At 33.0% G+C, this 17,637-nt stretch overlaps 1 protein-coding gene across 2 annotated transcripts in view; it reads right to left on the bottom strand.

The window, feature by feature from the left end:
- The window catches only part of LOC131523431 (formin-1), an 83,459-nt gene that overhangs the window by 18,263 nt on the left and 47,559 nt on the right, over window positions 1-17,637 (bottom strand). For both annotated transcript variants that reach the window (XM_058749813.1, XM_058749812.1), the window contains exons 7-13: window positions 15,414-15,501; window positions 12,998-13,059; window positions 12,329-12,417; window positions 10,228-10,357; window positions 8,619-8,765; window positions 8,438-8,497; window positions 6,813-6,933 (exon numbers count right to left, since the gene is read on the bottom strand). In XM_058749813.1, the coding sequence (XP_058605796.1) occupies window positions 6,813-6,933; window positions 8,438-8,497; window positions 8,619-8,765; window positions 10,228-10,357; window positions 12,329-12,417; window positions 12,998-13,059; window positions 15,414-15,501 (697 nt within the window). The remainder of the gene's footprint in view (window positions 1-6,812; window positions 6,934-8,437; window positions 8,498-8,618; window positions 8,766-10,227; window positions 10,358-12,328; window positions 12,418-12,997; window positions 13,060-15,413; window positions 15,502-17,637) is intronic.

Here is a 17,637-nt window from a genome sequence, read left to right as displayed (position 1 = left end):
CACATACAGATCCTTCCGTCTGTGAAGAGACACGACTGAGAGAAACGCTCATCTGGAAACGCTCAATAACGGCCAGTCCAGAGCTGTTATTCTTTGATAGCCATTACTCATGCGATGATGTTTGTCTCTTGTCATTAAAATGTAAGAAAAACAGCTGTGCTTTCCGTCTCTGAAGTTTTTTTGTCTCTTTTGTGTTTTCATTATTTTGCCCAAAGTTGCCTGGATATTCCCGTGTTCTCCGAGCATGAAACGGTTAGTGTGGTTTTGTTTTCGGAATTGCGGTCGCGCTTCCCAGGGAAATTACACGCCCCGACAGCGGCTTAATCAAAAGAGCAGCGTCTGACCCGAGACAGCAGACAGAACAGACGGGTTCATGTTCTTCTCCGGCTGTGATTAATGCAGAGACACACTGACACTTTAGTTTGTCTGCGCTATTAACCTTACTTCAGCTTTTAGACGCTTCTTTATCTTGAGTGTGTACGCTCTATACAGAAAATATTGTAGAAAAATATTGTTAGAATTCAAGCTACACTCTTAAAAATAAAGGTGCTTCACGATGCCATAGAAGAACCTTTTTGTCTAGATCTTTAACATCTGAAGAACGGTTTCTGTTTCACAGAAGGTTTTTTGTGGTGAAAGAGGGTTCTTCAAATTATAAAAAGGTAAGAAAGAGATGGTTCTTTGTGGAACCAAAAAAGGTTCTTCTATGGCATCGTGAAGCACCTTTATTTTTAAGAGTGTAAGGTGCATCTGATCGATGCATTTATCTGAATTAATTATGATATACACTACTAATCAAAAGTTTTTGATAGAAGTTTCTTCTGCTCAAGGCTGCATTTATTTGATTAAAAAAATAGAGTAAAAACAGTGAAATATTATTACAATTTAAAACAGCTGTTTTCTGTGTGAATATATTCAGTGAGCAGAAGAGACTTTAAAAACAATGGTACAGTAAGGTGACTTTAAGAGCACAGAAGTAGCTCCATCAGCAGCAGCATGAAACCCTTCTAACCCTGACGAGAGCAAAGGAGCTGGAATAGAGATCGGATTTCTGGTAAAAGTTGAAGAGAGCGGTGCGGAGGGCAGCGGGGCAGTCAGGTTGTCTCAGGGCGTCTCCGTCTCGCTCTGCTCTCAGGGTTCAGACGTGTAAGCGGCCCCTGAGACTGACCCCGTGTCGCGACCCCTCCGCCGGGCCGTGTCACACACCGCGGGTGTAACATCAGCGAACACTAACCCTCAAACACACACGAGATGTCACCCACCGTCTCTGAGAACGGCTCGTGTCCATCAGTTATTTCTCCTACACGCCAGTATCTGGATTTAAATGAATTTGAAACGTTTCCAAGAAGATTCTTCCGAGAAAAATTAGACTCAAATGTGTCTCCTCTAGAATTTAAAGAGATGTCTCAAATTGCCAATAAAGTCAGAGATCTCGATATTAGGGCCCTATGAAATTTGTTTTATTTTTTCTCATATTCTGCAAAAAAAAAAAAACGATACTAAATTATTTTAAGGGAAGTGGTTGCAAACAATTTATTTTAGCTACATTTAAAAAAAAATAAAATAAAAAACATGTTGAAAGTTAATCAACTAAATTTGTTTCTTTAAATGTAGCTAAAATAAATTGATTGCAACCACTTACGTTAAAAAATAAATTAGTAAATTCAGTGAATAATTTTTTTCAGTGTTTTATTCTTTCCCAAATTCTTTTTTTTTCTTCTAGAAACCATTTTAATGGTTTGATTCAATTTTAATAATCGAAAAGGATGTACAATCAACTGAATTCATAAAACTTTTAAATGACATTTTTAATGTCAGTGATCTCAGTATTAGGGCCCTATGAAATCTGTTTTATTTTTCCCAAATTTGGTGTTTTCAACTTAATTTTTTTCTGGAATCAATTTGAATGGCTTAATTTTAATCATCAAAAAGTATGTATAATTAATTGAAATAAGTTAAAACTTAAAAATAAATAAATAAACCTTTTAACACTTTATTAATCTAGTAAAAATTTTAAGATCCCAATATTAGGGCCCTATGAAGTTTTATTTTCTTTTTCTCTCACCCAAATTCAGTTTTTAGTTCTATTTTTAAATTCATTTTAATGGTTTAATTCAATTTAATAATCAATAAATCAATTTTGTATAATCAATTAACATCCTAAAACGTTAACAATTGAATAATTTAAAATAAATATATATATTTTAAATTAAAAATTAATTTTTTTTTCTTTCATTTATTTAATTTTTCTGATTTTATGATTTACCACAAATTTATTACCAAAAGCACTGTTAACCGAATGTATATTACTAACAATTTCATTCAATCTATTGTCAGTGTAATCAAATGAAACTCATTTAATTTTTTTGTCAAACAAAGTGCTGCACAAAAGAGGTTTCTAAATATATATATATATATATATATATATATATATATATATATGCTGTACATATATATATAAAAAGGAAGAAAAATTGTGTGATATTTTTCTTTTAAATTTTCTTAAATATTTTAAAAATAATTTTACAAAACTGTATTATTATTATTATTATTGAGTAGTACATTCTACTGCACAATAGTAATGTATTTCTGTTATTTCAGAGTTTTCTGCATCGTGGAAATCATATGACCCTACAATATGAACATTTGATCTGATCTGAGCTATTAACGATTCATAATAATTACACAGCTCTAACCTAATTAAATAAAAATGTTTTTATTTCTCATGAAATGAATAAACATCTGAGAGTTTGAGAGTCTCCTGGATGATGTTACATCATGTCATTGAAATCCTTGCGATTTTTATTCATGTCAGTAAAGCGTTTGATTTTGCAGATTCACGGATCGTCTCAGAAGTAAATCCATCATTCAGCATCAAAGGTCTCTACACATGTACCTCAGATGCACAGACCTCCAATCTCACCCAGAAACTCTCGGTGTGACTTTGCAGGAATAATTAGGAACACTTGCAGCTCTTTATGATGGCACGGCATAAATATTTATCCCTGTCTGCTGCCGTCGTAGGTGCGATCTGGAGCCAGCGCCCGAGGACTGGCGTTTAAGGCTTTTTTGTTGTGGTGTGGATCAAATGCGAGGCCCTTATTCTGTATTTATTGTCTTGCGTTTGCGTGCTAATAAATGAGTGACAGACAGCTCGAGGTGGGGCGGCCGTGGTTTTGTAGCCGGTTTGTATTTTCCCTCGGGTCACTGAGGATCAGAGTTTTTAACAGCGATTCTCAAATGGAGGGGAATGAGGAGAGAGCATATCTAATTGCTTTCATATGCCATATTATTGGCTGATTTAAATAATTGCAGACACCGGGGGCTGGGGGGGGCGTGACCTTTGACCCCTGCGGTGGCCTGGAGCACAGCGGAACACAGGCTACGGTAAAAGCGCTTTTTCCAGTGTAAAATGAAAAGAAATGGCTTTTAACTGCATGTTAATTGACAGACGGTGTGATGAACATGATCAGTTCGCTCTTTCTTATTGTTTTGCTTTGTGGAGGAAACATTTATGACAATTTATTAACCCTTGAAAACATTTATTAACCCTCATGATGCATTCAAAATCAGCTGACTATTTTCACATTCCCAGTCCATTTGACCCAAAATTATCTAATAAACGAAACATAATGTATCTCATCAGCAACTTTTCATTAATGAGTGAATGTGATAAAATATGTAGGCCTATACATAAAGTATTTTTATCTTATATTTATTTATAAATATTTAATATCTATTTTTATTTATTTATATTATTATTTATATTATTTTTATTTATTCAAATTTTATTTGAATATATCACTGAATGAAATTTATAAGAACATATAATCTGAGAATTATCAGTATTAACACCATTGGAATGAATGGATTAAATTAAAATCCTTTGTATTTATAACTCATAATTGCTCAAAAACAATCCAAATTTATGAAACCTACGTATTTATTTCTAACAAAACATCAAAACAACATAAATATTACTCTTAAATTTTTTTCAAACAAAATAAATTCATTTTTTTGAAAAAGTGATCAGTTTTTGGTCAGCGGATGTTCATATTCATGTTCATCAACAAAATTCAGTCCCAAAAGTGTGTGAGATATGGGGAAAAGTCGAATATAAATTTACAAAAGTTTTTTTGACACTAATATAACTTTAAAGATAATTTTACAAAAACTATTTTTGACACCTAATGGTGCTCCATACACATCCGGGTTCAAAAATGACCTGAACACAAATTAGTAATTGTATTTTTTAAATAGTAATTGTAAAAACCTGAAAAAGGACTGTTTTGATGGTCTTAAAACATTTGCAAAGTTTTTGGAATTTTTAGTGGTCTTTTGGGTGAAACTCGGGTCAAAGACGTATTTTTTTAATGAATCGTTTGAACGAATGATTAAGTGACTCACTTTGCGCCACATATTGACAAAGTAACACAAGAGGAGTCACTGAACCAATCCGTGAATCAATCTGAACAACTCTGTTTAGTGAATAGATTCAAAAGAGTCACTGGAATGAAGCTCTTGTTCCAGTTGACTCTGAATCGTTTGAACGAATGATTAAGTGACTCACTTTGCGCCACATATTGACAAAGTAACACAAGAGGAGTCACTGAACCAATCCGTGAATCAATCTGAACAACTCTGTTTAGTGAATAGATTCAAAAGAGTCACTGGAATGAAGCTCTTGTTCCAGTTGACTCTGAATCGTTTGAACGAATGATTAAGTGACTCACTTTGCGCCACATATTGACAAAGTAACACAAGAGGAGTCACTGAACCAATCCGTGAATCAATCTGAACAACTCTGTTTAGTGAATAGATTCAAAAGAGTCACTGGAATGAAGCTCTTGTTCCAGTTGACTCTGAATCGTTTGAACGAATGATTAAGTGACTCACTTTGCGCCACATATTGACAAAGTAACACAAGAGGAGTCACTGAACCAATCCGTGAATCAATCTGAACAACTCTGTTTAGTGAATAGATTCAAAAGAGTCACTGGAATGAAGCTCTTGTTCCAGTTGACTCTGAATCGTTTGAACGAATGATTAAGTGACTCACTTTGCGCCACATATTGACAAAGTAACACAAGAGGAGTCACTGAACCAATCCGTGAATCAATCTGAACAACTCTGTTTAGTGAATAGATTCAAAAGAGTCACTGGAATGAAGCTCTTGTTCCAGTTGACTCTGAATCGTTTGAACGAATGATTAAGTGACTCACTTTGCGCCACATATTGACAAAGTAACACAAGAGAGTCACTGAACCAATCCGTGAATCAATCTGAACAACTCTGTTTAGTGAATAGATTCAAAAGAGTCACTGGAATGAAGCTCTTGTTCCAGTTGACTCTGAATCGTTTGAACGAATGATTAAGTGACTCACTTTGCGCCACATATTGACAAAGTAACACAAGAGGAGTCACTGAACCAATCCGTGAATCAATCTGAACAACTCTGTTTAGTGAATAGATTCAAAAGAGTCACTGGAATGAAGCTCTTGTTCCAGTTGACTCTGAATCGTTTGAACGAATGATTAAGTGACTCACTTTGCGCCACATATTGACAAAGTAACACAAGAGGAGTCACTGAACCAATCCGTGAATCAATCTGAACAACTCTGTTTAGTGAATAGATTCAAAAGAGTCACTGGAATGAAGCTCTTGTTCCAGTTGACTCTGAATCGTTTGAACGAATGATTAGTGACTCACTTTGCGCCACATATTGACAAAGTAACACAAGAGGTCACTGAACCAATCCGTGAATCAATCTGAACAACTCTGTTTAGTGAATAGATTCAAAAGAGTCACTGGAATGAAGCTCTTGTTCCAGTTGACTCTGAATCGTTTGAACGAATGATTAAGTGACTCACTTTGCGCCACATATTGACAAAGTAACACAAGAGGTCACTGAACCAATCCGTGAATCAATCTGAACAACTCTGTTTAGTGAATAGATTCAAAAGAGTCACTGGAATGAAGCTCTTGTTCCAGTTGACTCTGAATCGTTTGAACGAATGATTAAGTGACTCACTTTGCGCCACATATTGACAAAGTAACACAAGAGGAGTCACTGAACCAATCCGTGAATCAATCTGAACAACTCTGTTTAGTGAATAGATTCAAAAGAATCACTGGAATGAAGCTCTTGTTCCAGTTGACTCTGAATCGTTTGAAAGAATGATTAAGTGACTCACTTTGCGCCACATATTGACAAAGTAACACAAGAGGAGTCACTGAACCAATCCGTGAATCAATCTGAACAACTTCTGTTTAGTGAATAGATTCAAAAGAGTCACTGGAATGAAGCTCTTGTTCCAGTTGACTCTGAATCGTTTGAAAGAATGATTAAGTGACTCACTTTGCCACATATTGACAAAGTAACACAAGAGGTCACTGAACCAATCCGTGAATCAATCTGAACAACTTCTGTTTAGTGAATAGATTCAAAAGAGTCACTGGAATGAAGCTCTTGTTCCAGTCAACTCTGTATTTTTTTAATGAATGGTTTGAACGAATGATTCAGTGACTCATTTTGTGCCACATATTGACAAAGTAACCTGAGAAGAGATACTTTATCATTCTGTGAATCAGTTTACTAAACAGATTCAAAAGATTCACTGGGACGAAGCTTGCTATTAACATCTTTCTCATTTTATGGTCATCGTGTAAAAATCAAATGATATTAAATAAAGCAGAAGTGTCTGGAGGTTTCTGAACGCCTGCTATTCTTTTGCAATGTGAGATGCTGTCGTCCTGTCCAACTTCAGCATTAAATAAGCACAACACCACAGACAAACGGATGAGATTCATACCTGTCAGCTCCTTCTTTAACTTGCGAAGGTCTTTTGCGAGATCTTCAAACTTGACCTGAGCAGCGTGGAAGAGATCCTGAGGTTCGGGCAGCGGGAAAACGCTCTTCTCTGTTCCTGCGTTCTGAAATCACAACAACAACACAATAGCAACACAATGTTTCCATCCAATATAATCCATACAATTTAATAACAATTTATTAAAAGTTTAAAGCCATATTACGGCCCTATGAAATCTCTTTTATTTTGTTCCCAAATTCTGTTCAATTTTCTCCCAGATTCCATGTTTTCAGTTTACATTTTTCTGGAATCCATTTTAATGATTTAATTCAATTTTAATAATCGAAAAGGATGTACAATCAACTGAATTCAGTCAGAGATCTCAATATTATGGCCCTATGTATTTTTATTTTTTATTCTCTTTTATTTATGTAACAATCAAAAGGACGTATAATCAATTAAATTCATAAAACTTTAACAATTTAATAATTTATTACAATTTTAAAAAATAACACTGACCTATGAAATTTCTTTTTTTTTTCTCAGAAATTCTGTTTTAATTTTTCTGCATTCTGTATTTTGATTTAATAAAAATGTATTGCCAAAAATGGTGTTAATAAAATGTATTAAACTAACAATGTAATTTAATTTTCATGTCTATGTAATCAAATGAAATTTGAACAACTCCTTAAATTTTTTGTCAAACAAAGTGCTGCACAAAAGAGGCTTACTGTAAAAAAAAAAGATGAAAAATTGATACTCCTCAAAAAATAAATAAAATAAAAAGTATATTTTATAAATTTAAAGTTAATCAGTAAGTGACGATTTTGTTCTCTTCAACTCGCTGGATGGAAACGGTGCTTTATTCGCAAATGTTTTATGCGATATTCAAATTTTGTGCATAAATTCAATTCGTAACTTTGGATGGAAACATGGCTAATCTGTCAGAAAGAAAGAAAATAAAGAAAGAGAAACTCTCTGCTTGTAACTCTGTCTCGTTCTATCATTCTTAGATGAAGATACATTTACTTAAGATGCAAAACGATGACATGAAAAGATACGAAGATATGAAGTCTTGTTTTATGAGAAACTGATCAAAATGAAGTAGGTTTTTGATTAAAACAAGAAGAAATATCCACTAGTGGGGTCAGAAAAGCAATCATGAATGCAGTCAAATACAATAAAAGAAAAAAAATTCATACGTGACCCTGCAGCACAGAAGCAGTCATAAGCAGCACAGCTATATTTGTAGCAATAGCCAACAATACATTGTATGGATCAAAATTATAAATTTTTCTTTTATGTCAAAAATCATTAGGATATTAAGATCATGTTCCATGAAGATATTTAGTAAATTATCTACCGCAAACATTTTTGATTAGTAATATGCATTGCTAAGAACTTTAAAGGTGATTTTCTCAATATTTAGATTTTTTTGCTCCCTCAGATTCCAGATTTTCAAATAGTTGTATCTCAGCCAAATATTGTCCAACAAACCATACATCAATGGAAAGCTTATTTATTCAGCTTTCAAATCTCAATTTGGGAAAAACTGACCCTATGACTGGTTTTGTTCTCCAGGTTCACATTTTAGTGAAAAATACGAATAAAATCATGGAGAGCCGTACCTCGTCCATGTTTCGCAGGTAGTACGACACCATATAATCCACCAGACATATACGATTGTCCTGATGGGAAAGAAGGTCATTAGCAGATGTTGAGTGACCGTATCAAACCCAATCAAACCTTAAACGAAGTTGTGGCACATACTCAGTGCACGTTTATGGTTTATGAGTGTTATTTTCATACCCTGCTCTTGACATCTTTTAATTTAGGCAGTATGTCCAGTCCGAATCCGTCCGCCTGACCTCTGGTCCGGTTTCCACCGTTCATATAGTTCCCGAAGGCCAAGATGACGCCGATCACGTCCTTCACGCTGTCGTTCTCAAGAAAACCCTGGAAAGACACGTACATTCAGACTACAACACTAGTGTGCTGCATACTGCACTGCGTTCTGTGTTTGAGTCTTACGGGTTTGGAACGACATGAGGGTGAGTAATTACTAATTAATGACAGAATTTTCATTTTTGGGTGAACTATCCCTTTAAGTACACAGGTTTAGTATACTAAAAGTGCATTTGATGGGCATTTTATTAAGTACATAAATATGAAAATGTATTTGTAGTATACTTAGCATGAAATAAATGTCACCGTAGAGTGCCGTTCAACCCTCATAATACTCAATACACAATACTTTTAATTTCCCGTTCGCTTTATGTCATGTCATAAACAGTAGACACTCAAGTACTATAGAAACATATTAGCTGCTATTTTTTTTTTTTAGATAATTATGGGCCATTATTCGAAGCATAAACCATATGATATGTCCACCCTGTCATATTACTGTTAAATGTTTTCATTGCAAAATTAAGATGAAAATTATATTTTCTGAAAGGTATGATGTCCCTTTCCTTAGTTTTTAGCAATATTGACAACAAATGAATGCTATGTCCACCCTGTCATGTTTGTGTCCACTCCATCGAGTCTAAGAGGACAACGGGGTGGACATTTTGAGCTTCGATTAGCATATTAGCTTACAACAAACTGTGACTAGCTAAATAGTTAGTCTGGTTGTTGAAGAGAATTTGGTATATTTAAACTTACATATTTTGAAAATACTGTACTCTAATCACTTCTGGCATATTTTATGCCGACAGGGTGGACATGTTAAGCAAGTACGCAAACTCAGACGAAGAAAATTTGTCAGTTGAAAAGTCACCAACTTATTCACCTCAGCCGTTGAAATTCCCGCCAAAATCTGTTGTCCTGATGTCACTAAAGGGGACGGCCTTTTCTTAAAGGGGCGGAGTCCCAATACGACAGGGTGGACAACCATTCAAGGGACATGGACAAACTTTTCTTATTTATTAAATAAAAATATAGTTTTATTACCAAATGATCAATACACTCAAATTGATTAATCTGCTATTTAACAAAATATTAATATTAATAATTTTTAATTTTTTTTTAATTTTATGATTTGACAATATTCTACTATAATTCAAATTTAATGAGCAGTGCACGGGACAAAGCAAAATAACACGCATCCTCTTACTCAAAACTAAATAAAATCTAGAAAATGTATCTAAAGAGCCAAGTAACGCTTTTGTTATGAATATAAAAACTTAGCCTAATATAACACACCCTTTCATAGTCATTTTTATGTTATGTTATCATGGCAAATGAGTTATTTATGTACAGGACACCAAAAGGCACCCTACAGTGATATTGACCCAAATGTATTACAAATGCATTTAAGTATATTTGTTTTTCACTAGGGTTAGCAATAATAGAAGAAATGGCCAAAAAAATCTGAAAAGCAGAAAAGCAGAAGAGTCGTTTCGGATGTTTATAGTACCTTGGACACAGCAGAGATGATCTCCACCTTCTGATGGACGGATGATATGGAGTCCACGAACACAGACTGGAATATGATGCAGTGCGCGCGCCGGGCGAAGTCGGGAATCTGGGAGAGTTCGTACAGGAATCTGCGCGGGAAGATGAAGAGATCAAAGCGGTGAGCAACACATCTTCACACGAACACACCAATCTGGATGCAAGTAAGTGTACTTAAGTGTGATTAAGCTGAATATTAGCGGCACGAGTCACAGAGGATCGCTGGCTTCCTGTTTGATTAGCATACACGCTGACTCACTACAGCGAGGGTCAAAGGTCGCACACAGCTGGCTGATTCTGAAGAAAGCGGTTAATGGTTTTACAGGAAGGCTTTAGATGTTTGTGCAGCATGTGAGAGTTCATCTCTCACCCTTCGGTTCATAAAAACAAACCACATTAGCACACTTACACGCCTGACATTCTGCAGGGTTAGAAAGCAGAAGCATTTATTATAATAATAATGATAATAATAATGTGTTTGTTTAGAGTTGTAAAGCGTTTAATCATCCTTTTGAGGAACGACTGAATGTCTGATGTTGTGTTACTGATGTCAGCTCTTGTCTGGTAAACTAAAAAAAATATTTTTCCAAGTTAAACAAAGTATAATCATTTCGAAAAAATAAAACAAAGATTACTGGAATATGTTTTACACTCAGTGTTTGTAGATTTTATTTTTTTAGATTTTCTGCTTTCATGTTAATTTTAGTTCAAGTTTTAGCAAATTTTCAGGGTTTTTTTTGGTAATTTTTATAATTTAATAATTTTTGTAATAATTAATGTAATTTTTAATTGTTTTTAAATGTTTATTTATTAATTTTTATTTCAGTTTAAATTTTTGTTAATTTAGTACATCAAATTAAACTAAGCAAAAATGAGAAAAGGTGCTGAAATAAAATAGGTTTAAGTTTTTTTATTATATTTTCTTTCAGTTAATATTTATTTTATTTCAAGTAACATTTTTTCGTCTTAGTTTTAGTTAACCCTGTTAACAAAGAAAATACTATTTCAGTCCTTTTACTTCTAAATTGCATGTTCAATGTTAATGTTAATTCAATTCAATGTTACTTGCTGTTTTTTTGTAATTATTTGTGAAAATTACTATCAATTACTGAGTGAATATAGTTTTAAAGTAAATCGTACAGTAAATTTGTGTGTGAAGGTTACCAGGATTTTTGGCTTCACATGAGGCTCTTAAAGTCTCATATTAACACTATATATAAAGTTTACATCTTGTGGCGATATTTTCAAAACCTTAGTTTTTATGAGCTGATGGTTTGAAGTCAAAATTGTTTCGTGCTAATTGACAGATCCAGACAGAGTTTAACCCATGTTTAACCTGGAACTCTACTATAACTAGTCGTACGTGGAATATGAACCAGAAGATGATGATTTCAGCAAATCATAAATTCAAATATTGTTATAATAACACTGCCCTGCATTATATTTGCTGAATAAAATCCAATACTTGTTTCTTGCTCATTTTAAACCACTGATTCCAAAAATAATATCTGTTTTTACTTTCTCGCAAAATACAATGCATTTTGTAGCATTTTTGCAGTTAAGAAGTCTTGCAATACTCATTAATCAGCAAAAAAACAACATAAACACCTGAATCCTGTCTATTTGATCAATTCTCAGCCCATTTCCACACTTAGATCCTGATTTCAAGGTAAAAATTATGGCCAGAGACAGAAGAAAATGCTAATTTTGTTTAAAAAAAAAAGCTTATTTTGCTTATTATTTGAGTATTTGACCATATGTTTCCAGTCCTTTGCTGATTGTAAGTTCAAAAATGGAAGTTTTTGACATTTCACGGCTTTTGTTATTTTAAATCTGATACATATATAGAATTTGATATATTAATATTTAGAAGAAAAAAAAAGGAAAGTTTTTATTGATATTTCTGAACTCAGCTTCATCAAATGTCTTTGCCTTTTTTTGCAAATCAACAGAATGCAGATGCAGGACTGTGTTATAAATGAATGTTGAATAATTGCCATTATTATCTCTGACAGAAAGCCACGAGTTATTCAGTGAATGATCAGAGCGACTCAATGACGTACTGTTCCGGTTTATCCAGAAGTTTCACCTCGTCTTCTTTAGACGTCTCGTAATGTTTCTTGATCTTCTCCAGTTCGTCAGGCTGAGCTCTCTGTCAACATTCACAACAAAACCATTAGAAGTAAAACTACTCATTGCAGGACCATAAAATGCAGCCTTTGCATGATTATAATGAGAGCTGGGCTTCAAATCACTCGCTTTGTGCAATATTACACTCATAATTCATCATTTATAGATGATGAGGATCTTTTGATGGTCCTCACTGACTTCAACTGTATTTTTTTTCCCATACTATGGAAGTCAATGGGGACCAGAAACAGAAGAAAGAAACTCAACAAATGATGACAGAATTTTTATTTTCGGGTGAACTATCCCTTTAAGACCAGTTTTAGTTTAGTACGCACCTAACACACAGATATGAAGTCTTAAACAGGAAATACACAATACAGTATATAATGTAAACAAACTCTGGAACGACTAACAAGCTGATCAAATCATCAGATCATGCTTAGAGTTAATTACACACACACAGTTACACGTTTAATGAAGTAATGAAGGCAAACAGCTGGTGCTGTTAAAACACCGACTGCAGAAAATAAACCAAGAGTGAAGAATGAGGTCAAAATCAGGTGTTAATCTGGTGAAGGTTCGGGTTTGGTCTGAGTACTCACGTTCTCATATAAAGCTTCAATGGTCTCCAGATCCACCACAGAATGATCCACCGTCAGAACAGCTGCAATATAAAGACTTCATGAGACACATCCTCATTATAAACACCAGATCTGTCCGTTTACTACAGTCACAACTGCAAAAAAAACACATTTCAATTTAATTTCACATGACAAGTTTTGTGTTTGAAATGCTTCTTTCTGTTATTTCTGGGGGTTTTTTTCAGTTGCATTAACTATGTTAAGACTGTGTCTTATTAACTAATCTGACTAACTAGTCTTACTTCTCAGATTCAGACCAGTTTACGATTTTTATGTAAGTTATGACCTGTGTTAAATAAAACAATCAAATGACTAACTTTTAAGCCTAGTCTAAGCAGCTTATGCAAGAAATAAACAGCTTATGAAGCAGAAATATGTCAGATTGTGCTCTATTTCGAGCGACCAATCAAACGCGAGTAAATGGGTGTGATTGATCATGTGACTGTGTACGGACGGTCAGGTTGTGTTTGTATGCAGCAGTGTTTTTCTCACTCCAGACTCATCTCATGGGGTCTCTGATTATATTAATTTATTATTATATTTTTCATTATTTTGTTTATGTTACAAATATTAATAGTAGATTTATTTTAATTTATTCATTAATAAAAAATATTTTTGAGAAAACAAAACATATACACATTTTTTTATTGCTCCTTTCAAATCTCTTTTCATTCAGAAAGGTCTTTTTTCTTTAATTTGCAAACCTAAATATTTGTTAACCAAAAATTGTACTTTCATACTTCATTGGAATGAGATGATACTTGGTGACTTCTGTGGTAAAAAAAACAGCTCATAAAAATTGACAAAATATTGCATAGTATCATAAAATCCCACCAAATTTTAAATAATAATCAAAATATTATTTTATATATATATATATATATATATTAGTGCTATCAAACGATTAATCGCGACTAATCGCATCCAAAATAAAAGTTTTTGTTTGCATAATATGCGTGTGTACTGTGTATATTTATTATGTATATATAAATACACACACATGCATTTATATATTTCAGACAAATATGTTATGTTTATATATTAAATATATATAAATAATATATATGAATATATTAAATATTTATTCATAATATAAATTATATGAATATAAATATAGACATGTAAATGCATGTAAATATTTTCAAAATATATACTCTATGTGTGTGTATTTATATATACAAAATAAATACATACAGAACACACACATATATTATGCAAACAAAAACTTTTATTTTGTATGCGAGTAATAATGAGAAGTCTGGATGGTCCTCTGATCTTTGGGACTCAGAACTCAACATCCATTTTCCCAAGAAACAAGTTGAAATGTGGACTCATCTGAGCACAGCGCACATTTTCACTGTGTCTCTGACTATCTGAGATGACTCTGGTCCAGAGAACCCCGCAGCATCGCTGCATAGAATTGATGTATAGCTTTCTCCAAGAGTAACAGATATTCAAGTTGCATTTCTTGATGCAGCAGCAGACTGTGTTAAGTGACAGCGGTTTTCTGAAGTACTCCTGAGCCCATGTGTCTATATTTAGCATGATGGTTTCTTATGCAATGCTATCTGAGGGGTCAAAGGTCAAACACATTCACCTGAGGTTTCCTGCCTTGCCCTACATGTACCGTGATTTCTCTGGATTCTTTGAATCTTTTCACAATATTACGTGTGGTAGTTGGTGAAAAACCTTAATTCTTTGCGATTTTGCATTGAGAAATGTGATTTTTGATTTATTTGGCACAAAGTGATGCTTGTAATTTTTTTGCTTGTACAGACTGAGATGATCCTTTTGTACCCAAACATGGCCTATTACCATTTCAAAACAGTTTAATTTTGATATTCTGTTTTATTTTGCCTCTGTCCCAACTTAATTGGAGTGTGTTGCAGCCATCAAAATCTAAATTTGTTTATATTTAGAAAATGCATTTAATTTCAGCAATTAATAATCAGCAAAAACATTGGAAATATTTTCTTTGTACTTCTGTCAATTAAATAAAATTTAAAGAGAACTAACAAATCACAGGTTCTTGATTTTAATCTTGACTTCCCAACTTTTTTTCTGGAACTGGGGTTGTACTTTGAAGTATTTCTAAGCAAAGTTTGAAATATTGTCACACAATTTATGAAATACAGTAAAAGAGGGTTTATATTTCTTCCATTTGCATGTGTAAATATGGTATTTACCCACCAAAATTACCATGTCTACTATGCCAGAAAAAAAAGGAAATTCAATATATTCTAAAAAAGCGTTATTTTCAGGGATGAACAGAAGTTTCCATGTCGCCTACTTGTCTATATCAGCTTTGAGTAAAGAAAAGAGAGGTTTAGAGCTCAATTTTTGTTAGCTATCAGGAAACATAAATTAAATTAAGTACCCTGCTGAATGTCCTTCATCTCCAGGTGGAGGCTGGATATTAATATTCCCACGGCCTGAGAGCGTTTGCCATCCAGCAGCTTGATGATCTACAAGAGAAGAGAGAAGAAATTAATACTTTATTCATCACAGACACATTCAATTGATCAAAAGTAACAGCAGATGCATTTATAATGTTACAAAAGATTCTATTTCAAATAACTGCTGCTCTTTTGAACTTTCTATTCATCTGTGAATCCTGAAAAATAAAATGCATCACAGTTTCCACAAAAATATTGTGCAGCACAACTGTGTTCAACATTGATAATAATCAGAAATGTTTCTCGAGCAGCAAATCAGCATATTAGAATGATTTCTGAAGATCATGTGACACTGAAGACTGCAGTAATGATGCTGAAAATACAGCTGCATCACAGAAATAAATTACAGTTTAATAGATATTCACATAGAAAACAGCTGTTTTAAACTGCAATAATATTTCACTGTTTTACAGAATTTTTGATCAAAGAAATGCAGCCTTGGTGATGCAATTCATGTAAAATACATAAATATAAAACACAATCATCATCATCAGTGTCTTGTTCACAATCAATTAAATTAATTCTTTCTGATATAATTTCCCCATCAGTCTCCAGTGTAACTACATGACGATGTTTTGTGAAAGCACTCGAGCGTTGTGTTTTTGTCACGTTGCATCAGAGCAAGCATTTCTTCGGTTCTCGTGCGATATTGTCACAATTAGCAGCTCGCGGTGAGAAGAAGAAAAAGCCGCAGAAAGTGGCTCCATAAAAGACCATCGTTGAGCTCTGGATGAGATTTTATAACAAACTATAAATTCACAGGATTTTTATTTGTACCTACACATGGTCACAATTACTAATGACTGAATTCCCTCATAAAGGCCACGAGAGTTTTGGCACGCTAAAGAGCCGCTCTAAAACTTAATGTCCGCTCTTCTTCATTAGGATTAACGCGGTGTTGAGCTACTGCGGCGTTCAGTGGGAACCAGCGCGACGGCCTTCAGATGTGAGTATTGCATTACAGCAGGTGAAGAGAGCCTTCATTATTAATGTGAGCAGAGACACACACACACACACACACAGAGACGCGCTAATGAACGACCGCCAACCAAACCCAACCACTGCAGAACCAGTGATTTCATACAGGTCTCTCGTACCACTTCACAAGCTTATTAATAAATACTGAATATTACAATAATAAAAATATTAAATATGAAATAATAATAATAAGATATATATATATATATATATATATATATATATATATATATATATATATATGCAAATTTAAGAACTGTTTTGTTATATATTTAAAATAAATGTAATATATATATATATATATTAAAAATATATTTTGTTATAAATCTAAGAATTTTCTTTTGTAAAATGTGTTTGTGTGGGTGTGTAAGTGTACATTTATTTCAAATCTATATATTAAAACGAAATATTTTTATTTAAAATATTTATTTATATTAATTATTATATTATATTTTATAAATGTTATTTATTATTTCATATATTTAAAGTATATATGTATACATTTTTCTTGTTTACATAATATGTTTAAAATATTTAAGAAATATTTTATATAAAATATTTTTCTAACTAATGTAAATTTTATATTTTCTTGTTTTGTATATGATAAATATATTTCTATATGTAAATTAAAGAAATGTCATTCACAGTTACATATTGTATGATATGTAAATGTGTATGATATATATAATTTATTATTTATTCATTCATTCATCTATTATTTATTTATTTCTTCCACATTTCATTTTCAGGGTTATGGTTGTCGGCACGTCATGAATGAATGAAAGAATGAATGAATAAATATTATTTATTTTTTATGCACTTATTTATGTATTTAATTATGTATTTAACAATTTATTTATATATTTCACCATTTATTTAATGATATAATTTTGAGTAATTTGGCCCTCCATACACACACATTTAAGAAATATTAAATTCAAAATTTAAATATTTTATTTCTCGAATTGAAAAATAGCTTTTTATATTTAATATGTTCCTGACACGTTTCTTAGAGTGAGTGTTTTATGAAGGAAATATTCTAGATCTGATTCACGCATCATAATCTCTCCTGTTAGGAGGAATATAAATGGCAAATGGTGAGAAGTTTATTTCTGAACATTCAGTACCTGCCGCTGTCCTGGAGTCAGTATGAATCAACATATAACA

Source organism: Onychostoma macrolepis, chromosome 17 (genome assembly GCF_012432095.1).
Source record: "Onychostoma macrolepis isolate SWU-2019 chromosome 17, ASM1243209v1, whole genome shotgun sequence".
Taxonomy (NCBI): Eukaryota; Metazoa; Chordata; class Actinopteri; order Cypriniformes; family Cyprinidae; genus Onychostoma; species Onychostoma macrolepis.
The sequence above is the reverse complement of the archived record's forward strand: the minus strand, read 5'-3'. Positions and strand labels throughout refer to the sequence as shown.